Genomic DNA, 27,329 nt, shown 5'->3' with positions numbered 1-27,329 from the left:
AATAAATAAATAAATAAATAATAAAAATACTTTTTGTATAAAGATCTGTTTATAAACTCAGTGATGGAGTTTGTCTCTGATACATGATACATGATGTGTGTAACCACTGGGTGGCGCTGAAACAGTTGTTATCCGATTTGTAATTGGATCTAATCTTTCCACACACACACACACACACACAGAGGGGAAAAGTGCACGAGCGGTCAGTAGTGCTGTGAGAGCGCGTGTGTGTGTCCGTGCAACAGATTACCGGATTAACTTTGGGATTAAACTCCTCGGTGTGTGTGTGAGTGTGTGAGAGTGTGTGTGAGTGTGAGAGTGTGTGTGAGTGGTGCCGGGGCTCGGTGGGATCATGGGCTCCGTGTTCGAGTGCAGGGTCCAGTTTCTGGACGATACCGACCCGTTCAACAGCACGAGCTTCCCGGAGCCCACGCGCCCCCCGCGTTACGCCTTCAACCCGGACACGCCGCTCGTGGACCAGCTGGCCAGCGTGCACGCGCTCCTGCGCCCCCCGCACAAGGTAATCAATCAGAGCCGTCGGTTAGTGTCTGCGGGGACTTTAGCAGGTTCTCCCTCTGTCCTGCTTTCTGTATTTATTTAGATCGTATTTTCATGACATGAGATTAATCAGGTGTTCAAATTAAGTTAAGTTACTGGTTTAGGACTCAGCTCTGGTCCAGGTCCCTGTACCTCCTCTCAGACTGATGAGTTTTATTAACTTAGTTCTGGATGCATGTTGAGATCTTTTAGGTCCTCCACATAGCTGGAAGGTTTTATTGAAGTATTAGGTGTGTGTTGGTGTGGGCAGTGTGTGTGTTGGTGTGTGTGTTGGTGTGGGCAGTTTGTGTGTTGGTGGGCAGTGCTGTCAGGGGCTGTTAGTGACAGCTGGGGGTGTGGGGTGAAATGTGAGAGGGTCCAGATATAACCAGAAGAGTCTCGTTACTGTACTGCAGTTCAACCAGAGAGCTTCTACTGAGCTCACCACTCAGCACCATTCCAACCCTATAATAATAATAATAATAATAATAATAATAGTGAAAATAATAGTAGCAATAATAATAATAATAATAATAATAATAATAATAATAATAGTGAAAATAATAGTAGCAATAATAATAATAATAATAATATTAATAATAATAATAATAATAGGGGAAATAATAGTAGCAATAATAATAATAATAATAATGATAATAATAATAACAATAATCATAATAATAATAATAACTAAAGAACTATAATAAAACAACAATAATAATAACAATTATAAAAACAAAACAACAAAATATCAACAACAAAAATAAATGTATTTAAAAATAATACTAATAATAAATTACTTAATAATTAAAACAAAATAACAATAAATATAAAAATTATATATATAAAAATAATAATAAAAAATAATATATATTAAAATATAAAAATAATAATAATAATTATAATATTAATAATGAAACAACATTAATAAAATTATTTAAAAAATTTTTTTAATAATAATAAAAAATAATGATATAATAATAATAATAATAATAACAATAATAAAAATAACAATAATAATGTTTTTTAAATAGTAATATAACCATAAAAAGTAATAATATTAATGCTAAATAATTATAATAAAATACTGAACTTAATAATAAAATAAAAACTAATTACATATTAATGTTAATAATACCATTTTAAATAATAATAATAATAATATTAATAATAAAAATAATTATAATTAATAATAATAATAATGATAATAACAAAGAAAGTAGTAATAATAATACAATTATTTAATAAAATAATAATTATGAAATATATAATAATAACTAATAATTTTTTTATAAATAATTTATAGGAATAAATAAAAATAATAAAAATGTTATATTAATCATATTTGTAAGATAATATATTCATAATAATAATGATATTAATAATTAATTTAATAATAAAAAGAAAATAATAATTATTTTTTAATATTATTAATGCTGTTTTTAAATAATAATATTAACAATAAAAATAATAGTATAATAGTAATAATAATAATGATAATAATAATAATAGTCTTAATAGCAATTTTGAGCATTTGTAGGACCACCTCGATGGTGGTGTGGTGTTGGCTCTATGGATCCTCCCCCAGGCCCCCTCCAGCAGCTGTGGGGTGCACTACCTGTGACACGTCTAGCTGCTTACTCTGGATATTAGCTGGTGCTCATAATGATGTGATTCGACAGTGTCGCCCCAGTCCAGCTGCTGAAAAACATCCCCACATCATGATGCTACTTTATATATATTTATTTACTGGAAAGTAAATAAATATACAGTGTATCACAAAAGTGAGTACACCCCTCACATTTCTGCAAATATTTTATTATATCTTTTCATGGGACAACACTATAGAAATAAAACTTGGATATAACTTAGAGTAGTCAGTGTACAACTTGTATAGCAGTGTAGATTTACTGTCTTCTGAAAATAACTCAACACACAGCCATTAATGTCTAAATAGCTGCAACATAAGTGAGTACACCCCACAGTGAACATGTCCAAATTGTGCCCAAAGTGTCAATATTTTGTGTGACCACCATTATTATCCAGCACTGCCTTAACCCTCCTGGGCATGGAATTCACCAGAGCTGCACAGGTTGCTACTGAAATCCTCTTCCACTCCTCCATGATGACATCACGGAGCTGGTGGATGTTAGACACCTTGAACTCCTCCACCTTCCACTTGAGGATGCGCCAGAGATGCTCAATTGGGTTTAGTCCATCACCTTTACCTTCAGCTTCCTCAGCAAGGCAGTTGTCATCTTGGAGGTTGTGTTTGGGGTTGTTATCCTGTTGGAAAACTGCCATGAGGCCCAGTTTTCGAAGGGAGGGGATCATGCTCTGTTTCAGAATGTCACAGTACATGTTGGAATTCATGTTTCCCTCAATGAACTGCAGCTCCCCAGTGCCAGCAACACTCATGCAGCCCAAGACCATGATGCTACCACCACCATGCTTGACTGTAGGCAAGATACAGTTGTCTTGGTACTTCTCACCAGGGCGCCGCCACACATGCTGGACACCATCTGAGCCAAACAAGTTTATCTTGGTCTCGTCAGACCACAGGGCATTCCAGTAATCCATGTTCTTGGACTGCTTGTCTTCAGCAAACTGTTTGCGGGCTTTCTTGTGCGTCAGCTTCCTCCTGGGATGACGACCATGCAGACCGAGTTGATGCAGTGTGCGGCGTATGGTCTGAGCACTGACAGGCTGACCTCCCACGTCTTCAACCTCTGCAGCAATGCTGGCAGCACTCATGTGTCTATTTTTTAAAGCCAACCTCTGGATATGACGCCGAACACGTGGACTCAACTTCTTTGGTCGACCCTGGCGAAGCCTGTTCCGAGTGGAACCTGTCCTGGAAAACCGCTGTATGACCTTGGCCACCATGCTGTAGCTCAGTTTCAGGGTGTTAGCAATCTTCTTATAGCCCAGGCCATCTTTGTGGAGAGCAACAATTCTATTTCTCAAATCCTCAGAGAGTTATTTGCCATGAGGTGCCATGTTGAATATCCAGTGGCCAGTATGAGAGAATTGTACCCAAAACACCAAATTTAACAGCCCTGCTCCCCATTTACACCTGGGACCTTGACACATGACACCAGGGAGGGACAACGACACATTTGGGCACAATTTGGACATGTTCACTGTGGGGTGTACTCACTTATGTTGCAGCTATTTAGACATTAATGGCTGTGTGTTGAGTCATTTTCAGAAGACAGTAAATCTACACTGCTATACAAGCTGTACACTGACTACTCTAAGTTATATCCAAGTTTCATGTCTATAGTGTTGTCCCATGAAAAGATATAATGAAATATTTGCAGAAATGTGAGGGGTGTACTCACTTTTGTGATACACTGTATATAAAGTAGAAAGTGTAATAATGCTCATAAATAAGTAAACAAATGTTATTTTAGTCAACAAAATCGCCTCCTAAACAAAGCTTGAAATTAAAGTGACTGAGAAATTAAAGATCTAATTAAAGATGTAAATAAATCACACACACACACTCCCCTCATAAACGTATCCGCCCCCAGTGCATTATGGGCCGCATGTCACGGGCACCTGTTTCTGACACTCAACACGCCTGTTACCGTGGTGATACATGATCATGTACTGCGCACCTGTCATCTGGACAACACGTGTGCTGGATTACAGGTCTGATTAACACCGGGCCATTACACAACCTATTTACTTCCTCTACACACACACACACACACACACACACACACTTATGATACATCATGTCATATCACTATGCTGTCATTGCTTTGCAAAAGTATATATAAGGACAGACAAAGTAAATATGATGACAGATCATAATACCGTGTCCACTCACTGTCCACTCTATTAGAAACTCCTACCTAGTTGTTTCACCTTGTAGATGTGAAGTCAGAGACGATCGCTCATCTATTGCTGCTGTTTGAGTCGGTCATCTTCTAGACCTTCATCAGTGCTCACAGGACGCTGCCCACGGGGCGCTATTGGCTGGATATTTTTGGTTGGTGGACTATTCTCAGTCCAGCAGTGACAGTGAGGTGTTTAAAAACTCCAGCAGCGCTGCTTTGTCTGATCCACTCAAACCAGCACAACAAACACTAACACACCAGCACCATGTCAGTGTCACTGCAGTGCTGAGAATCATCCACCACCTAAATAATACCTGCTCGGTGGTGGTCCTGTGGGGGTCCTGACCATTGAAGAACAGCATAGTCAATAGTCAAAATGGAGTGAGGGGGGGAAACATCCAGTGAGTGGCAGTCCAGCAGCCGGAAACGTCTTGTTGACGATACTTGTTCAGAGAGGAGGTCCAAGCTTACAGGAAGCCAAACCTTAAAGTGGATGAGCAGTAACAACAGATCACATCAGGTTCCACTGCGGTCAGGCCAGAACTGGTATCTAAGGCTACAGTAGGCACAGGTTCACCAAAACCGGTGTGATGACTCTTCATGGATCCAAGCTGCCTTGTGAGCACGGTCCAGGATAGTGCTGGTGTTGGCGTCCTGGTGTGGTGAACTTTCTTGGCACCCACTGGATCTCGTGTTACCTTCATCTCAGTGCCTCGTCTGTGGGTGTAAATAAACTCAGATTCAGGTTCTGGTCTTGATGTTCTTTGTTCTTCTGTGTGTAGTTGGACGACAGGTTCTGGTCTTGATGTTCTTTGTTCTTCTGTGTGTAGTTGGACGACAGGTTCTGGTCTTGATGTTCTTTGTTCTTCTGTGTGTAGTTGGACGACAGGTTCTGATCTTGATGTTCTTTGTTCTTCTGTGTGTAGTTGGACGACAGGTTCTGATCTTGATGTTCTTTGTTCTTCTGTGTGTAGTTGGACGACAGGTTCTGGTCTTGATGTTCTTTGTTCTCCTGTGTGTAGTTGGACGACAGGTTCTGGTCTTGATGTTTTTTGTTCTTCTGTGTGTAGTTGGACGACAGGTTCTGGTCTTGATGTTCTTTGTTCTTCTGTGTGTAGTTGGACGACAGGTTCTGGTCTTGATGTTCTTTGTTCTCCTGTGTGTAGTTGGACGACAGGTTCTGGTCTTGATGTTCTTTGTTCTTCTGTGTGTAGTTGGACGACAGGTTCTGGTCTTGATGTTCTTTGTTCTTCTGTGTGTAGTTGGACGACAGGTTCTGATCTTGATGTTCTTTGTTCTTCTGTGTGTAGTTGGACGACAGGTTCTGGTCTTGATGTTCTTTGTTCTCCTGTGTGTAGTTGGACGACAGGTTCTGGTCTTGATGTTTTTTGTTCTTCTGTGTGTAGTTGGACGACAGGTTCTGGTCTTGATGTTCTTTGTTCTTCTGTGTGTAGTTGGACGACAGGTTCTGGTCTTGATGTTCTTTGTTCTCCTGTGTGTAGTTGGACGACAGGTTCTGGTCTTGATGTTCTTTGTTCTTCTGTGTGTAGTTGGACGACAGGTTCTGGTCTTGATGTTCTTTGTTCTTCTGTGTGTAGTTGGACGACAGGTTCTGATCTTGATGTTCTTTGTTCTTCTGTGTGTAGTTGGACGACAGGTTCTGGTCTTGATGTTCTTTGTTCTCCTGTGTGTAGTTGGACGACTGCGCCCTGCAGCTCTCTTACAATGCAACGTATCTGGATCTGGAATCTTCTCTGGCGGAACAGAGGGATGAACTTGAGGGGTTCCAGCAGGACGACTACGGAGGGTAAGCTTCTCATAAGACTTTGAAGTGTGCCCGTGTGTGGGAATTTGTGCCCATTCAGTCAAAAGATGGCAGCATTTGTAAAGGTGGGTGCCGATTGACCAGTTGATGTTCCGGTTCATCCCAGAGCTGTTGAGGGTTAAGGGCTTTGCACAGCAGTGGTGGGTCTTGAACCAGCATCCTTATGATTATGTCTGATAACTAGTCCAGCACTTTAAACACCGAGCTATTGCTGCCTTCCTTTTCACATGCCTCAGAGACTTTCAACTGAGCTTTGGTAATGATCTCTTTCTGATTGGATGCTGGCGATTGAGGGTCAGTCCCTGAAGCAGACAGGTTTGATGGCCTCGCTCAAGGGATTTAAACTTACTATCTTCCGATTGATAGCCAAAAGCTCCACCCATTAGGCTCCCACCGTCCCTCTTTACCAAAGAGCAATGAAAACGAAACGCATCCCGCCACAATTAACACAGATGAGCCAAACACTAAAGTAAACTAAGTGTGACTTGTGACGGCGCCGCATCAAGAACCTCCACTCAACACTAGCTGATATAAGCACGTGGGTGAGGGACTAGTTTATCAAACCTTTATCAAGCTCTACAATACAGAGTTACTGCACTAATCATACTTAACACTTTACTGTACAAAAAAAAAGCCTTATGTTAACCATGTCCAGAAGCAGCGTCGACTTCTCTGGGCTCGGAGGCGTCTAGGATGGACCATCACACAGTGGAACCATGTATTGTGGTCAGATGAATCAGCATTCCAGCTCTTTAAAAAGGCATGGCTGAGGAGGAAGTGGGTACGGGTACTGAACTGGCCTGCCTACAGTCCTGACCTGTAAGGTCACATGATTAAATATTAGCAAAATACTAATTAAAACAATAAAATGAGTTACTGTTATCGTTACTTTATTATAGATGATTAATTATGAATACGAATTGATTATTGTTTGTGTGTGTGTGTGTGTGTGTGTGTGTGTATCAGGACAGGGAAGAAGCACAGCATCATCCTGAGAACTGAGCTGAGTGTTCGAGTTCACGCCTGTATCGGTGAGAATCTTTATTATAGATCCATCGTCGCGTGTGTGTGTGTGTGTGTGTGTGTGTGTGTGTATTGTGCTGTGTGTGTGTGTGTGTGTGTATTGTGCTGTGTGTGTGTGTGTGTGTATTGTGCTGTGTGTGTAGTGTGTGTACTGTGTGTGTGAACAGTGTGTGTAGTGTGTTTATAAGTGTGCTGTTGGTTTACTTGAGTGTGTTTATGCACTGTTTGTGTCTGTGTGTAGGGTGTGTGTGTGTAGGGTGTGTGTGTGTGTGTGTGTGTGTAGGGTGTGTGTGTGTGTGTGTAGGGTGTGTGTGTGTGTGTGTGTGTGTGTGTGTGTGTGTGTGTGTGTGTGTGGATGATAGTGGTTCTATTTCGAGCTTGTAATTGAGGTTCGGTGAAGAGCTCAGAATTCCAGAGCTGAGGTCAGACTGACTCTCACATTCAGTTCAACAAGTTCAACCATCAAAACCACCACGTTTACTGTTAATAACCTCATCAGAGGAACAGTAATCAGACCTGAGGAACAGTGATCAGACCTGAGGAACAGTAATCAGACCTGAGGAACAGTGATCAGACCTGAGGAACAGTAATCAGATCTGAGGAACAGTGATCAGATCTGAGGAACAGTAATCAGACCTGAGGGACAGTGATCAGACCTGAGGAACAATAATCAGATCTGAGGAACAGTGATCAGATCTGAGGAACAGTAATCAGACCTGAGGAACAGGAACAGTGATCAGACCTGAGGAACAATAATCAGAATTTAGAAACAGTAATCATATCTGAGGAACAGGAACAGTATTCAGACCTGAGAAACAAGAACAGTAATCAGACCTGAGAAACAGTAATCAGATCTGAGAAACAGTAATCAGCCCTGAGGAACAATAATCAGCATTTAGGAACAGTGATCAGACCTGAGGAACAGGAACAGTAATCAGACCTGAGGAACAGTAATCAGGTCTGAGGAACAATAATCAGACCTGAGGAACAGGAACAGTAATCATATCTGAGAAACAGTAATCAGACCTGAAGAACAGTAATCAGACCTGAGGAACAATAATCAGACCTGAGGAACAGTGATCAGACCTGAGGAACAGGAACAGTAATCATATCTGAGGAACAGTAATCAGACCTGAGGAACAGTGATCAGACCTGAGGAACAGTGATCAGACCAGGAGGAACAGTAACAGTAATCAGACCTGAGGAACAGTAACAGTGATCAGACCTGATGAACAGTGATCAGACTTTAGGAACAGTAATCAGACCTGAGGAACAGGAACAGTAATCAGACCTGAGGAACAGTAATCATATCTGAGGAACAGTAATCAAACCTGAGGAATAGTGATCGGACCTGAGGAACAATAATCAGAACTGAGGAACAGTGATCAGACCTGAGGAACAGGAACAGTAATCAGACCTGAGGAACAGGAACAGTAATCAGACCTGAGGAACAGTAATCATATCTGAGGAACAGTAATCATATCTGAGGAACAGTAATCAGACCTGAGGAATAGTGATCAGACTTTAGGAACAATAATCAGAACTGAGGAACAGTGATCAGACCTGAGGAACAGGAACAGTAATCAGACCTGAGGAACAGGAACAGTAATTAGACCTAAGGAACAGTAACAGTGATCAGACCTGATGAACAGTGATCAAACTTTAGGAACAGTAATCAGACCTGAGGAACAGTGCTCAGACCTGAGGAACAGGAACAGTAATCAGACCTGAGGAACAGTGATCAGACCTGAGGAACAGGAACAGTAATCAGACCTGAGGAACAGGAACAATGATCAGACCTGAGGAACAGTGATCAGACTTTGGGAACAGTAATCAGACCTGAGGAACAAGAACAGAAATCAGACCTGAGGAACAGTAATCAGACCTGAGGAACAGGAACAGAAATCAGACCTGAAAAACAGTAATCAGACCTGAGGAACAGGAACAGAAATCAGACCTGAAGAACAGTAATCAGACCTGAGAAACAGTAACAGTAATCAGATCTGAGGAACAGGAACAGTAATCAGACCTGAGGAACAGTGATCAGACCTGAGGAACAGGAACAGTAATCAGACCTGAGGAACAATAATCAGACCTGAGGAACAGTGATCAGAATTTAGGAACAGTAATCACATCGTGATGTTTGTAGGTGTGAGCTCACACACTGTGATGGAAGGTCTGGCTCACAGTTGATGTTCAGCAGGGTTTGAGGTCAGGACCGCAGATACCAGAAGGCCCTTCCCCAAACTGTTGCCCCAATCCTACAAGCATATACATTTAGTATTATTGAGTTGATAAACCTGTTAGTGGTGTGTGTGTGTGTGTGTGTTTAAACATTGTGGTTACCTCAAAGAGGCCAATATAGCTCTCAGCTGACCTGGCACACACACACACACACACACACACTGCTGAGTGTACAATAGAATGTTGGTGGTTGGTGTCAATGTGTCCTGATTATTTATTTTTAGCTCCTCTGGAGTCACTCACATGATGCTGTGTCAGTACCAGGGTGTATCATGGTATGGGGGTGTGTCAGTACCAGGGTGTATCATGGTATGGGGGTGTGTCAGTACCAGGGTGTATCATGGTATGGGGGTGTGTCAGTACCAGGGTGTATCATGGTATGGGGGCGTGTCAGTACCAGGGTGTATCATGGTATGGGGGTGTGTCAGTACCAGGGTGTATCATGGTATGGGGGTGTGTCAGTACCAGGGTGTATCATGGTATGGGGGTGTGTCAGTACCAGGGTGTATCATGGTATGGGGGCGTGTCAGTACCAGGGTCTGTCATGGTATGGGGGTGTGTCAGTACCAGGGTGTATCATGGTATGAGGGTGTGTCAGTACCAGGGTGTATCATGGTATGGGGGTGTGTCAGTACCAGGGTGTATCATGGTATGGGGGTGTGTCAGTACCAGGGTGTATCATGGTATGGGGGTGTGTCAGTACCAGGGTGTATCATGGTATGGGGGAGTGTCAGTACCAGGGTCTGTCATGGTATGGGGGTGTGTCAGTACCAGGGTGTATCATGGTATGGGGGCGTGTCAGTACCAGGGTGTATCATGGTATGGGGGTGTGTCAGTACCAGGGTGTATCATGGTATGGGGTGTGTCAGTACCAGGGTGTATCATGGTATGGGGGCGTGTCAGTACCAGGGTCTGTCATGCTAAGGGGGTGTGTCAGTACCAGGGTGTATCATGGTATGGGGGTGTGTCAGTACCAGGGTGTATCATGGTATGGGGGTGTGTCAGTACCAGGGTGTATCATTGTATGGGGATGTGTCAGTACCAGGGTGTATCATGGTATGGGGGTGTGTCAGTACCAGGGTGTATCATGGTATGGGGGTGTGTCAGTACCAGGGTGTATCATGGTATGGGGGTGTTTCAGTACCAGGGTGTATCATGGTATGGGGGTGTGTCAGTACCAGGGTGTATCATGGTATGAGGGTGTGTCAGTACCAGGGTGTATCATGGTATGGGGGTGTGTATGGGGGTGTGTCAGTACCAGGGTGTATCATGGTATGGGGGTGTGTCAGTACCAGGGTGTATCATTGTATGGGGATGTGTCAGTACCAGGGTGTATCATGGTATGGGGGTGTGTCAGTACCAGGGTGTATCATGGTATGGGGGTGTGTCAGTACCAGGGTGTATCATGGTATGGGGGTGTTTCAGTACCAGGGTGTATCATGGTATGGGGGTGTGTCAGTACCAGGGTGTATCATGGTATGGGGGTGTTTCAGTACCAGGGTGTGTCATGGTATGGGGGTGTGTCAGTACCAGGGTGTATCATGGTATGGGGGTGTGTCAGTACCAGGGTGTATCATGGTATGGGGGTGTGTCAGTACCAGGGTGTATCATGGTATGGGGGTGTTTCAGTACCAGGGTGTATCATGGTATGGGGGTGTTTCAGTACCAGGGTGTATCATGGTATGGGGGTGTTTCAGTACCAGGGTGTATCATTGTATGGGGATGTGTCAGTACCAGGGTGTGTCATGGTATGGGGGTGTGTCAGTACCAGGGTGTATCATGGTATGGGGGTGTGTCAGTACCAGGGTGTATCATGGTATGGGGGTGTGTCAGTACCAGGGTGTATCATGGTATGGGGGTGTGTCAGTACCAGGGTGTATTATGGTATGGGGGTGTGTCAGTACCAGGGTGTATCATGGTATGGGGGTGTGTCAGTACCAGGGTGTATCATGGTATGGGGGTGTGTCAGTACCAGGGTGTATCATGGTATGGGGGTGTTTCAGTACCAGGGTGTATCATGGTATGGGGGTGTGTCAGTACCAGGGTGTATCATGATATGGGGGTGTTTCAGTACCAGGGTGTATCATGGTATGGGGGTGTGTCAGTACCAGGGTGTATCATGATATGGGGGTGTTTCAGTACCAGGGTGTATCATGGTATGGGGGTGTGTCAGTACCAGGGTGTATCATGGTATGGGGGTGTGTCAGTACCAGGGTGTATCATGGTATGGGGTGTGTCAGTACCAGGGTGTGTCATGGTATGGGGGCGTGTCAGTACCAGGGTGTATCATGGTATGGGGGTGTGTCAGTACCAGGGTGTATCATGGTATGGGGGTGTGTCAGTACCAGGGTGTATCATGGTATGGGGTGTGTCAGTACCAGGGTGTATCATGGTATGGGGGTGTGTCAGTACCAGGGTGTATCATGGTATGGGGGTGTTTCAGTACCAGGGTGTATCATGGTATGGGGGTGTGTCAGTACCAGGGTGTATCATGATATGGGGGTGTTTCAGTACCAGGGTGTATCATGGTATGGGGGTGTGTCAGTACCAGGGTGTATCATGATATGGGGGTGTTTCAGTACCAGGGTGTATCATGGTATGGGGGTGTGTCAGTACCAGGGTGTATCATGGTATGGGGGTGTGTCAGTACCAGGGTGTATCATGGTATGGGGGTGTGTCAGTACCAGGGTGTATCATGGTATGGGGTGTGTCAGTACCAGGGTGTGTCATGGTATGGGGGCGTGTCAGTACCAGGGTGTATCATGGTATGGGGGTGTGTCAGTACCAGGGTGTATCATGGTATGGGGGTGTGTCAGTACCAGGGTGTATCATGGTATGGGGGTGTGTCAGTACCAGGGTGTATCATGGTATGGGGGTGTGTCAGTACCAGGGTGTATCATGGTATGAGGGTGTGTCAGTACCAGGGTGTATCATGGTATGGGGTGTGTCAGTACCAGGGTGTATCATGGTATGGGGGTGTGTCAGTACCAGGGTGTATCATGGTATGGGGGTGTGTCAGTACCAGGGTCTGTCATGGTATGGGGGTGTGTCAGTACCAGGGTCTGTCATGGTATGGGGGTGTGTCAGTACCAGGGTGTATCATGGTATGGGGGTGTGTCAGTACCAGGGTGTATCATGGTATGGGGGTGTGTCAGTACCAGGGTGTATCATGGTATGGGGTGTGTTAGTACCAGGGTCTGTCATGGTATGACGGTGTGTCAGTACCAGGGTGTATCATGGTATGGGGGTGTGTCAGTACCAGGGTGTATCATGGTATGGGGTGTGTCAGTACCAGGGTGTGTCATGGTATGGGGGTGTGTCAGCACCAGGGTGTATCATGGTATGGGGGTGTGTCAGTACCAGGGTGTATCATGGTATGGGGGTGTGTCAGTACCAGGGTGTATCATGATATGGGGGTGTTTCAGTACCAGGGTGTATCATGGTATGGGGGTGTGTCAGTACCAGGGTGTATCATGATATGGGGGTGTTTCAGTACCAGGGTGTATCATGGTATGGGGGTGTGTCAGTACCAGGGTGTATCATGGTATGGGGGTGTGTCAGTACCAGGGTGTATCATGGTATGGGGGTGTGTCAGTACCAGGGTGTATCATGGTATGGGGTGTGTCAGTACCAGGGTGTGTCATGGTATGGGGGCGTGTCAGTACCAGGGTGTATCATGGTATGGGGTGTGTCAGTACCAGGGTGTGTCATGGTATGGGGGCGTGTCAGTACCAGGGTGTATCATGGTATGGGGGTGTTTCAGTACCAGGGTGTATCATGGTATGGGGGTGTGTCAGTACCAGGGTGTATCATGGTATGGGGGTGTGTCAGTACCAGGGTGTATCATGGTATGGGGTGTGTCAGTACCAGGGTGTGTCATGGTATGGGGGCGTGTCAGTACCAGGGTGTATCATGGTATGGGGGTGTGTCAGTACCAGGGTGTATCATGGTATGGGGGTGTGTCAGTACCAGGGTGTATCATGGTATGGGGTGTGTCAGTACCAGGGTGTATCATGGTATGGGGGTGTGTCAGTACCAGGGTGTATCATGGTATGGGGGTGTTTCAGTACCAGGGTGTATCATGGTATGGGGGTGTGTCAGTACCAGGGTGTATCATGATATGGGGGTGTTTCAGTACCAGGGTGTATCATGGTATGGGGGTGTGTCAGTACCAGGGTGTATCATGATATGGGGGTGTTTCAGTACCAGGGTGTATCATGGTATGGGGGTGTGTCAGTACCAGGGTGTATCATGGTATGGGGGTGTGTCAGTACCAGGGTGTATCATGGTATGGGGGTGTGTCAGTACCAGGGTGTATCATGGTATGGGGTGTGTCAGTACCAGGGTGTGTCATGGTATGGGGGCGTGTCAGTACCAGGGTGTATCATGGTATGGGGGTGTGTCAGTACCAGGGTGTATCATGGTATGGGGGTGTGTCAGTACCAGGGTGTATCATGGTATGGGGGTGTGTCAGTACCAGGGTGTATCATGGTATGGGGGTGTGTCAGTACCAGGGTGTATCATGGTATGGGGGTGTGTCAGTACCAGGGTGTATCATGGTATGAGGGTGTGTCAGTACCAGGGTGTATCATGGTATGGGGTGTGTCAGTACCAGGGTGTATCATGGTATGGGGGTGTGTCAGTACCAGGGTGTATCATGGTATGGGGGTGTGTCAGTACCAGGGTCTGTCATGGTATGGGGGTGTGTCAGTACCAGGGTCTGTCATGGTATGGGGGTGTGTCAGTACCAGGGTGTATCATGGTATGGGGGTGTGTCAGTACCAGGGTGTATCATGGTATGGGGGTGTGTCAGTACCAGGGTGTATCATGGTATGGGGTGTGTTAGTACCAGGGTCTGTCATGGTATGACGGTGTGTCAGTACCAGGGTGTATCATGGTATGGGGGTGTGTCAGTACCAGGGTGTATCATGGTATGGGGTGTGTCAGTACCAGGGTGTGTCATGGTATGGGGGTGTGTCAGCACCAGGGTGTATCATGGTATGGGGGTGTGTCAGTACCAGGGTGTATCATGGTATGGGGGTGTGTCAGTACCAGGGTCTGTCATGGTATGGGGGTGTGTCAGTACCAGGGTGTATCATGGTATGGGGGTGTGTCAGTACCAGGGTGTATCATGATTTGGGGGTGTGTCAGTACCAGGGTCTGTCATGGTATGGGGGTGTGTCAGTACCAGGGTGTATCATGGTATGGGGGTGTGTCAGTACCAGGGTGTATCATGATATGGGGGTGTTTCAGTACCAGGGTGTATCATGGTATGGGGGTGTGTCAGTACCAGGGTGTATCATGATATGGGGGTGTGTCAGTACCAGGGTGTATCATGGTATGGGGGTGTGTCAGTACCAGGGTGTATCATGGTATGGGGGTGTGTCAGTACCAGGGTGTATCATGGTATGGGGGTGTGTCAGTACCAGGGTGTATCATGGTATGGGGGTGTGTCAGTACCAGGGTGTATCATGGTATGGGGGCGTGTCAGTACCAGGGTCTGTCATGGTATGGGGGTGTGTCAGTACCAGGGTGTATCATGGTATGAGGGTGTGTCAGTACCAGGGTGTATCATGGTATGGGGGTGTGTCAGTACCAGGGTGTATCATGGTATGGGGGTGTGTCAGTACCAGGGTGTATCATGGTATGGGGGTGTGTCAGTACCAGGGTGTATCATGGTATGGGGGAGTGTCAGTACCAGGGTCTGTCATGGTATGGGGGTGTGTCAGTACCAGGGTGTATCATGGTATGGGGGCGTGTCAGTACCAGGGTGTATCATGGTATGGGGGTGTGTCAGTACCAGGGTGTATCATGGTATGGGGTGTGTCAGTACCAGGGTGTGTCATGGTATGGGGGTGTGTCAGTACCAGGGTGTATCATGGTATGGGGGTGTGTCAGTACCAGGGTGTATCATGGTATGGGGGTGTGTCAGTACCAGGGTGTATCATGGTATGGGGGTGTGTCAGTACCAGGGTGTATCATGGTATGGGGGTGTGTCAGTACCAGGGTGTATCATGGTATGGGGGTGTTTCAGTACCAGGGTGTATCATGGTATGGGGGTGTGTCAGTACCAGGGTGTATCATGATATGGGGGTGTTTCAGTACCAGGGTGTATCATGGTATGGGGGTGTGTCAGTACCAGGGTGTATCATGATATGGGGGTGTTTCAGTACCAGGGTGTATCATGGTATGGGGGTGTGTCAGTACCAGGGTGTATCATGGTATGGGGGTGTGTCAGTACCAGGGTGTATCATGGTATGGGGTGTGTCAGTACCAGGGTGTGTCATGGTATGGGGGCGTGTCAGTACCAGGGTGTATCATGGTATGGGGGTGTGTCAGTACCAGGGTGTATCATGGTATGGGGGTGTGTCAGTACCAGGGTGTATCATGGTATGGGGTGTGTCAGTACCAGGGTGTATCATGGTATGGGGGTGTGTCAGTACCAGGGTGTATCATGGTATGGGGGTGTTTCAGTACCAGGGTGTATCATGGTATGGGGGTGTGTCAGTACCAGGGTGTATCATGATATGGGGGTGTTTCAGTACCAGGGTGTATCATGGTATGGGGGTGTGTCAGTACCAGGGTGTATCATGGTATGGGGGTGTGTCAGTACCAGGGTGTATCATGGTATGGGGGTGTGTCAGTACCAGGGTGTATCATGGTATGGGGTGTGTCAGTACCAGGGTGTGTCATGGTATGGGGGCGTGTCAGTACCAGGGTGTATCATGGTATGGGGGTGTGTCAGTACCAGGGTGTATCATGGTATGGGGGTGTGTCAGTACCAGGGTGTATCATGGTATGGGGGTGTGTCAGTACCAGGGTGTATCATGGTATGGGGGTGTGTCAGTACCAGGGTGTATCATGGTATGGGGGTGTGTCAGTACCAGGGTGTATCATGGTATGAGGGTGTGTCAGTACCAGGGTGTATCATGGTATGGGGTGTGTCAGTACCAGGGTGTATCATGGTATGGGGGGGTGTCAGTACCAGGGTGTATCATGGTATGGGGGTGTGTCAGTACCAGGGTCTGTCATGGTATGGGGGTGTGTCAGTACCAGGGTCTGTCATGGTATGGGGGTGTGTCAGTACCAGGGTGTATCATGGTATGGGGGTGTGTCAGTACCAGGGTGTATCATGGTATGGGGGTGTGTCAGTACCAGGGTGTATCATGGTATGGGGTGTGTTAGTACCAGGGTCTGTCATGGTATGACGGTGTGTCAGTACCAGGGTGTATCATGGTATGGGGGTGTGTCAGTACCAGGGTGTATCATGGTATGGGGTGTGTCAGTACCAGGGTGTGTCATGGTATGGGGGTGTGTCAGCACCAGGGTGTATCATGGTATGGGGGTGTGTCAGTACCAGGGTGTATCATGGTATGGGGGTGTGTCAGTACCAGGGTCTGTCATGGTATGGGGGTGTGTCAGTACCAGGGTGTATCATGGTATGGGGGTGTGTCAGTACCAGGGTGTATCATGATTTGGGGGTGTGTCAGTACCAGGGTGTATCATGGTATGGGGGCGTGTCAGTACCAGGGTGTGTCATGGTATGGGGGTGTGTCAGTACCAGGGTGTATCATGGTATGGGGGGTGTCAGTACCAGGGTGTATCATGGTTTGGGGGTGTGTCAGTACCAGGGTGTATCATGGTATGGGGGTGTGTCAGTACCAGGGTGTATCATGGTATGGGGGTGTGTCAGTACCAGGGTGTATCATGGCATGGGGGTGTGTCAGTACCAGGGTGTATCATGGTATGAGGGTGTGTCAGTACCAGGGTGTATCATGGTATGGGGGTGTGTCAGTACCAGGGTGTATCATGGTATGTGGGTGTGTCAGTACCAGGGTGTATCATGGCATGGTTCATATCTCAGGTTGGTGAGGTCAGATGTTAAGTTTAGCAGGAACGTTGTTAGCATGCTGTTATCAGTGAGCAGGAAGCTCTTCAGCTCCTGATGTTCTATAAATAAGCACCACTTAGCATTAACACCACTGTTCCACACACGAGATCTGACCTTGTTTACTGATGAATCATGGGTAACTGACCTGTGCATTAAAGTAAGCATGGGGTCGACCTTCAGAGGTCAGATAATGAACACTGTAAAGCCAGATGAGCCTCAATCACCTCCACCGTGTCTTGAATGACCTTCATCAGCTCCACCTCGTTTTTAATCACCTCCACCACCTCCACCATGTCTTTCATCACCTCCATCACTTCCATCACCTTCATCATCTCCACCATGTCCTTCACCACCTCCACCATGTCCTTCACCACCTCCACCATGTCCTTCACCATTTTCATCACCTCCACCATGTCCTTTACCATCTCCAAGTGTCTTTAATGACTTTCATCACCTCCACCATGTCCTTCATCACGTCCACCAGCTCCACCCAGTCTCTTCTTGCCTTCATCCACCTCCACTACCTGTGTTACTTCAACATTGCCTCCACACCATCGTCTCATCTTTTACCTTCCTGACCTCCACCTCATCCTTTATTCTATCAAAACATCACCACGTCGATCAAATGTTGAGCTTTAATGTAGAGACGTGAATAATAAGATGAACTGTTTTTATGTACACAGAGAAGCTGTATAACTCCAATGGACGAGACCTCAGAAGAGCTTTATTCTCCCTCAAACAGATCTTCCAGGTACACACACACACACACTATATATATATACACACACACATTCTTCCACAGTGATTGAACCTTCTGATCTCCAGTTATTGGAGGTGTTTGGTTGCACTCGTTCTTCTAAAGGTGGCAGAGCCAGTTTTATGTTGTCATAGTGCATAATTGAAACACACACTGTAGTCATAGTGCTGGTAAACACACACACACACACACTATACCATCAGCTGGTGAGGTTCAGACTGGTATCGTGATGGTGGCAAACGTGGCCCACAAGGTTCAGCTGACCTCAGCTGAAAGGTTTTATGATCAGACGAGACCAGGATGGAACTCTGACCTGAATCTCACACACTACACAGATACAGCATGTATACTGTACTGTGAAGCATGGTGGTGGCAGCATTATGTCGTAGGTGGTTTCAGCAGAGACTGATGACTTGTTCTGACCCTGTTTTAAATGTCGTTACCAATCCCCAGAGTAGACGTTCAGCTAAACCACGACACACAGATGTTATGTTTAGAATGACCGAGGGTGTGGTCACTTCTGCGTGTAACTGTACATTATTGGTTGTGTGTGGTACAGGATGATAAAGATCTGGTCCACGCGTTCGTGATGGCTGAAGGACTGACCTGTCTGATTAAAGTCGGAGCTGAGGCTGATCAGAACTACCAGAACTACATCCTCAGAGGTTCTCTTTATTTATTTATTTAATTATGTTTTATTTATATTTCATTGTGTTTGTTTGCTTTAGTTATTTTTTCACTAATTAATTTATTTACTTATTTATTTATTTATGTGGTTTTTATTTGTGTTTATTTGTTTATTTATTTTTTTTGTTTTTAATTTACTTATTTATAAAAAAATTTATTTATGTATATATTTATGTATTTACATATTTATTTATTTATGTATTTATTTGATTATTGATCATTTAAATCTTAACATACAGATGCACTTTGTGGGAATACAATTACTGACTGTAGCCTATCTGTTTTTTATTATTAAATTATTTATTTATGTATTTATTTGTTTATTTATTATTTATTTTGTTTTTAATTAACTTTTTTTTCTTTATTTATGTATGTATTTATATACTTATTATATAATTAGTTATTTACTTTTTATTTTTGTATTTACATATTTATTTATTTATGTATTTATTTGATTATTGATTATTTAAATCCTAACATACAGATGCACTTTGTGGGTATACAATTACTGACTGTAGGTTATCTGTTGCTCTGTACACTGTCATCTTCCCTCTTACCTCATGAATAATAATATAATAATACTAAAAAAATTATAAAGATAATAATACTAATAATAATAATAATTAAAATAATAGTCATAATAATGAAATAATAATAAAAATAATAAAATAGTAAAATAATAATAATAAATAATAAAAATAATAAAATAGTAAAATAATAAAAATAATTATTAATAATAATAATAAAATAAAAATAATAAAATAATAATAATAATAATAATAAAAATAATAATAATAATAATAAAAATAATAATAATAATAATAATAATAATATATGATGATGATGTGTATCTGTGTCTGTAGCTTTAGGACAGATCATGATGTATGTGGACGGTATGAACGGGGTCATTGCTCATCCTGAGACCATCCAGTGGCTCTACATTCTGATTGGCTCAAAGGTGAGAAAGTGGGCGGGGATGTGTGTGTACGTTTATTATTATTATTATTATTATTAAGTAATAATGATTGATTTCAATTAAAATAAATGAAATAAAATGAAATATGAAATAAGAAGTTTGATCCTCATCAGTTCTGATGTGTTTACAGTTTAACACTGGCACCGAGGAGGATTATGGGATTGAGATCTAAATCTCTGATATATAATTTAAGTTCTGGAAATGTACATGTAAACTCAGGAGTAAATTCAGTTCTGAATCATCTCTGAGGAACTTTGTCTCACCCTGGTGGGTAACAAAGGTGCTGACTGGAATCCTTACACTGTGTGTGTGTGTGTGTGTGTGTGTGTGTGTGTGTGTGTGTGTGTGTGTTACAGTTTCGTCTGGTGGTTAAGACGGCGCTGAAGTTGTTGCTGGTGTTTGTTGAATATGCCGAGTCTAACACTGCACTGCTCCTTCAGGCCATTAACACCGTAGATGCTATGAAAGGTAAGAAAATATATATACACCGATCAGGCATAACATTAAAACCACCTCTTTGTTTCTACACTCACTGTCCATTTTATCAGCTCCACTAACCATATAGAAGCACTTTGTAGTTCTACAAATACTGACTGTAGTCCTGTAGTCCTGTTTCTATACATACTTTGTTAGGACCCCCACAGGACCCCACAGAGCAGGTATTATTTAGGTGGTGGATGATTTTCAGCACTGCAGTGACACTGACATGGTGGTGGTGTGTTAGTGTGTGTTGTGCTGGTATGAGTGGATCAGACACAGCAGCGCTGCTGGAGTTTTTAAATACCGTGTCCACTCACTGTCCACTCTATAAGACACTCCTACCTAGTCGGTCCACCTTGTAGATGTAAAGTCAGAGACGATCACTCATCTATTGCTGCTGTTTGAGTCGCTCATCTTCTAGACCAGCGATTCTCAACTGGTGGGTCGTGGACACGTTCTGGGCGGGTCGCGGACAGCTTGTAAAAAATAAATACATTAAAAAAATTTTTTTTAATAATTAATGCTCATCTGATTTTGTACTCGTCTTTTATCTGGGAAAAAAAAGAGACAGAGAGAGGCACGCATCAGACGCGCACAGCATTCTCGTTGCCATGGTAACCACCATTCGTTTGCCGGTTACCCTTCTCTTTAAATTTGTGATGATGTTCGGAGGCACGATGGCGAAACGCAAATATAACCCAGAGTATTTGAAATGTGGATTTTCGTTCATTGAGGACAAACACGGACAGAAACCCCGGTGTGTTATTTGTAATGAAGTGCTGGCACATGAGAGCATGAAACCATCCAAACTAATGCGACGTTTACAAACGAAACATCCCGCGTGGGAAAAAGCCGGTGGAGTTTTTTTAAAGACGACTTCATGAGCTGAAGGTATCACAGAAGTGTCTGACAGCATCTTGCTCCAAACAAGAACATGCGCTCCGGGCGTCTTACCTATCCTTGTGAAAGTGGCTTTTCTACCTTGGTCCAGCTCAAGTCAAAGCAGAGAAACAGGTTGAACACTGAGCATGATCTGAGAGTAACTCTGTCTACTGTCACCCCAGACTTTGAAACTCTGATCAGAAGTAAAGTACATGCCCAACTGTCTCACTGACTTCCACAAAAGACAGGTTAGGTGAAAGCATCTTGTTTTGTAGCCTTATTTATTTTATGCAGTTTTGATATTTACATTTATTGTAGTAACTTTTATACATGCAGTTGGCATGGCCCTCTTCAGTTTCTTAAAAAAATTGCTCTTAAATTCACTTTGCATGCATATGTATGTTTAAATGTGTTTTTGAAGGCTATTTTTCAAAAATAAATTTGTTTGGTTTGTATTCTATAAAAGTGGGTCGCGACTTAATGACCATGAGAAAATGTGGGTCCCGGGCTGAGACCAGTTGAGAACCCCTGTTCTAGACCTTCATCAGTGGTCACAGGACGCTGCCCACGGGGCGCTGTTGGCTTTTTGGTTGGTGGACTATTCTCAGTCCAGCAGTGACAGTGAGGTGTTTAAAAACTCCAGTAGCGCTGCTGTGTCTGATCCACTCATACCAGCACAACACACACTAACACACCACCACCATGTCAGTGTCACTGCAGTGCTGAGAATGATCCACCACCTAAATAATACCTGCTCTGTGGGGGTCCTGTGGGGGTCCTGACCATTGAAGAACAGGGTGAAAGGTGGTAACAAAGCATGTAGAGAAACAGATGGACTACAGTCAGTAATTGTAGAACTACAAAGTGCTTCTATATGGTAAGTGGAGCTGATTAAAAGGACAGTGAGTGTAGAAACAAGGGGGTGGTTTTAATGTTATGGCTTGATTGATTAGGGCAGAAGCAGTGGTCCAACGCCGTGGAGATTTTGACTGCAAAGGATGGCGTGGATACAGAGCTGCTGGTGTACACCATGTCCCTCATTAACAAGGTACACACACCTACACACACACACACACACACACACACCTACACACTGTGTCGGCTTTCACATAGACACTGGCTGTGTGTGCAGATGTTGGCGGCGCTGCCCGATCAGGACTCGTTCTATGACGTGGTGGATGTTCTGGAGGAGCAGGGTATCGAACTCATGACCTCACGATACCTTTCACACAGGAGCACCGATGCTGAACTGCTGAAGCAGATCAACATCTACGAGGTGAAGAACGTGCACATTACACAACACAGATCACACAGACACACACACACACGCTGACGTTCCGAATCCACCCCCAGGCGACCCTTCGTCATGAGGATGGTGATGATGAGGGTCAGGCTCCGCCCGCCGGTTGCCGCGAAAACCGAAGGCCAAGCGTAGGTGGGACCAAAGCTCAGGGTTTAGAGAGGCGTTGTAGTCGCAGGCACTCGCTGGGCAGGACAGGACACGCCTACCCAGTAAACCCCGCCTCCCCTCATGTGGCGAACGCACAAAAGAGGTAACACACACACACACACACACACACACACTGTACTATAGACACACACACACACACACTGTACTATAGACACACACACACACTGTACTATAGACACACACACACACACTGTACTATAGACACACACACACACACACACTGTACTATAGACACACACACACTGTACTATAGACACACACTGCAATTTACACACACACTGTAATACACACACTGTAACACACACACTGCAATACACACACTACTATAGACACACACACACACACACACACTGTACTATAGACACACACACACTGTACTATAGACACACACTGCAATTTACACACACACTGTAATACACACACTGTAACACACACACTGCAATACACACACTGTACTATAGACACACACACACACACACACTGTACTATAGACACACACACTGTACTATAGACACACACTGCAATTTACACACACACTGTAATACACACACTGTAACACACACACTGCAATACACACACTGTACTATAGACACACACACACACACACACACACACACTGTAATACACACACACTGTAATAGACACACTGTACTATAGACACACACACACACACACACACACACACACACACTGTACTATAGACACACACACTGTAATACACTCACACACATTGTAATACACACACATACAGTACTATAGACACACACTGTAATACACACACAGTGTAATACACACACACTGTAATACACACACACAGACTGTAATACACACACACACTGTAATACAGACACACACACTGTAATACAGTCACACACTGTAATACACACACACTGTAATACACACACACACACACACACACACTCACACACACTATACTATGTATATTCTATATACTACAGTATGGTATTATATAACAGACCCTCTTACCAGCACCACCATGGATCCAGTAGATCACATCTGTACTGTGTGGTGTTTGTGATGGATTCAGAAATGCTCTTCATGCCCCTCGTATTACCCCTCCACAGGAGCACCGATGCTGAACTGCTGAAGCAGATCAACATCTACGAGGTGAAGAACGTGCACATTACACAACACAGATCACACAGACACACACACACACGCTGACGTTCCGAATCCACCCCCAGGCGACCCTTCGTCATGAGGATGGTGATGATGAGGGTCAGGCTCCGCCCGCCGGTTGCCGCGAAAACCGAAGGCCAAGCGTAGGTGGGACCAAAGCTCAGGGTTTAGAGAGGCGTTGTAGTCGCAGGCACTCGCTGGGCAGGACAGGACACGCCTACCCAGTAAACCCCGCCTCCCCTCATGTGGCGAACGCACAAAAGAGGTAACACACACACACACACACACACACACACTGTACTATAGACACACACACACACACACTGTACTATAGACACACACACACACTGTACTATAGACACACACACACACACTGTACTATAGACACACACACACACACACACTGTACTATAGACACACACACACTGTACTATAGACACACACTGCAATTTACACACACACTGTAATACACACACTGTAACACACACACTGCAATACACACACTACTATAGACACACACACACACACACACACTGTACTATAGACACACACACACTGTACTATAGACACACACTGCAATTTACACACACACTGTAATACACACACTGTAACACACACACTGCAATACACACACTGTACTATAGACACACACACACACACACACTGTACTATAGACACACACACTGTACTATAGACACACACTGCAATTTACACACACACTGTAATACACACACTGTAACACACACACTGCAATACACACACTGTACTATAGACACACACACACACACACACACACACACTGTAATACACACACACTGTAATAGACACACTGTACTATAGACACACACACACACACACACACACACACACTGTACTATAGACACACACACTGTAATACACTCACACACATTGTAATACACACACATACAGTACTATAGACACACACTGTAATACACACACAGTGTAATACACACACACTGTAATACACACACACAGACTGTAATACACACACACACTGTAATACAGACACACACACTGTAATACAGTCACACACTGTAATACACACACACTGTAATACACACACACACACACACACACACTCACACACACTATACTATGTATATTCTATATACTACAGTATGGTATTATATAACAGACCCTCTTACCAGCACCACCATGGATCCAGTAGATCACATCTGTACTGTGTGGTGTTTGTGATGGATTCAGAAATGCTCTTCATGCCCCTCGTATTACCCCTCCCCCCCCCCCCCCCCCCCCCCCCCGGTGCACCACTGTGTACGCCAGTCTGATTGTGTTAGTTACATCATATGAAGTTTGGACGTGTGGTGATTCCAATATGTGTGTCTATCGGTATGTACAGTCATAAATGTGTGTGTGTGTGTGTGTGTGTGTGTGTGTGTGTGTGTGTGGTCCAGAACAACAACAACCAAGGGTGTGTTGAAGCTTCCACCAGTTATGTAAGTCACTGTACCCAAAAAGATGAAGCTCAAACTACAGCGCTTATATTAAAATACCTAAACTACACTGAACTACACTACTTAAACTACACTACTTAAACTACACTACCTAAACTACACTACTTAAACTACACTACCTAAAACACACTGTTTAAACTGCACAGCTCAAACTACACCATATAAACTACACTGAACTACATTACCTAAACTACACTACTTAAACTACACTACTTAAACTACACTACCTAAACTACACTACTTAAACTACACTACTTAAACTACACTACCTAAAACACACTGTTTAAACTGCACAGCTCAAACTACACCATATAAACTACACTGAACTACATTACCTAAACTACACTACTTAAACTACACTACTTAAACTACACTACCTAAACTACACTACTTAAACTACACTACTTAAACTACACTACCTAAAACACACTGTTTAAACTGCACAGCTCAAACTACACCATATAAACTACACTGAACTACACTACCTAAACTACACTAAACTACACTGACTAAACTACACTACCTGAACTACACTACCTATACTATACTGAACTACACTACCTAAATTGCACTACACTACACTAACTAACCTACTCCACCCAAACTACATTAAACTACACTACCTAAACTACACTAAACTACACTAAACTACACTACCTAAACTACACTAAACTACAGTACCTAAAGTACACTGTTTTAACTGCACTGCTACATTGAACTACACTACCTAAACTACACTTAACTACAGTACCTAAACTCCACTACCTAAACTCCACTAAACTACACTACCTAAACTCCACTAAACTACACTACCTAAAATCCACTAAACTACACTACCTAACTACATTACCCAAACTCCACTACCTAAACTCAACTACCTAAAAATATACTACATTACCTAAACTCCACTACCTAAACTCCACTAAACTCCACTACCTAAACTCCACTAAACTCCACTACCTAAACTCCACTACCTAAACTACACTACCTAAAATCCACTAAACTACACTACCTAACTACATTGCCCAAACTACACTACCTAAACTCCACTACCTAAACCCAACTACCTAAAATATACTACAGTACCTAAACTACACTACCTAAACTCCACTAAACTACACCACCTAAATGACACTAAACTACAGTACCTAAACTCCACTAAACTCCACTACCTAAACTCCACTACCTAAACTCCACTACCTAAAAATATACATTACCTAAACTCCGCTACCTAAACCCCACTACCTAAAAATATACATTACCTAAACTCCACTAAACTCCACTACCTAAACTCCACTACCTAAACTCCACTAAACTACACTACCTAAACTACATTACCTAAACTACACTACCTAAAAATATACATTACCTAAACTCCACTACCTAAACTCCACTAAACTCCACTACCTAAACTACATTACCTAAACTCCACTACCTAAAAATATACATTACCTAAACTCCACTACCTAAACTCCACTACCTAAACTCCACTAAACTCCAGTACCTAAACTCCACTACCTAAACTCCACTAAACTCCACTACCTAAACTCCACTACCAAAACTCCACTAAACTACACTACCTAAACTCCACTAAACTACACTACCTAAATGACACTGAACTACAGTACCTAAACTCCACTAAACTCCACTACCTAAACTCCACTACCTAAACTCCACTACCTAAAAATATACATTACCTAAACTCTGCTACCTAAACTTCACTACCTAAAAATATACATTACCTAAACTCCACTAAACTCCACTACCTAAACTCCACTAAACTACACTACCTAAACTACATTACCTAAACTACACTACCTAAAAATATACATTACCTAAACTCCACTACCTAAACTCCACTAAACTACACTACCTAAACTCCACTAAACTACACTACCTAAACTCCACTAAACTACACTACCTAAACTACATTACCTAAACTCCACTACCTAAAAATATACATTACCTAAACTCCACTACCTAAACTCCACTACCTAAACTCCACTAAACTCCACTACCTAAACTCCACTACCTAAAAATATACATTACCTAAACTCCACTACCTAAACTCC

At 44.0% G+C, this 27,329-nt stretch overlaps 1 protein-coding gene across 2 annotated transcripts in view; it reads left to right on the top strand.

Moving 5' to 3' along the window:
* Positions 1-224: 224 nt before the first annotated feature.
* Positions 225-27,329, top strand: part of LOC134316947 (FH1/FH2 domain-containing protein 3-like) — a 44,696-nt gene continuing 17,591 nt past the window's right edge. For both annotated transcript variants that reach the window (XM_062997533.1, XM_062997524.1), the window contains exons 1-12: positions 225-520; positions 6,080-6,192; positions 7,177-7,241; positions 18,052-18,119; positions 18,685-18,790; positions 19,676-19,770; positions 20,145-20,256; positions 22,104-22,198; positions 22,283-22,426; positions 22,504-22,703; positions 23,707-23,749; positions 23,827-24,026. In XM_062997533.1, coding sequence (XP_062853603.1) covers positions 353-520; positions 6,080-6,192; positions 7,177-7,241; positions 18,052-18,119; positions 18,685-18,790; positions 19,676-19,770; positions 20,145-20,256; positions 22,104-22,198; positions 22,283-22,426; positions 22,504-22,703; positions 23,707-23,749; positions 23,827-24,026 — 1,409 coding nt within the window. In that variant the 5' untranslated portion in view covers positions 225-352. The remainder of the gene's footprint in view (positions 521-6,079; positions 6,193-7,176; positions 7,242-18,051; positions 18,120-18,684; positions 18,791-19,675; positions 19,771-20,144; positions 20,257-22,103; positions 22,199-22,282; positions 22,427-22,503; positions 22,704-23,706; positions 23,750-23,826; positions 24,027-27,329) is intronic.

Source organism: Trichomycterus rosablanca, chromosome 1 (assembly GCF_030014385.1).
Source record: "Trichomycterus rosablanca isolate fTriRos1 chromosome 1, fTriRos1.hap1, whole genome shotgun sequence".
Lineage (NCBI taxonomy): Eukaryota > Metazoa > Chordata > Actinopteri > Siluriformes > Trichomycteridae > Trichomycterus > Trichomycterus rosablanca.
The sequence above is the reverse complement of the archived record's forward strand: the minus strand, read 5'-3'. Positions and strand labels throughout refer to the sequence as shown.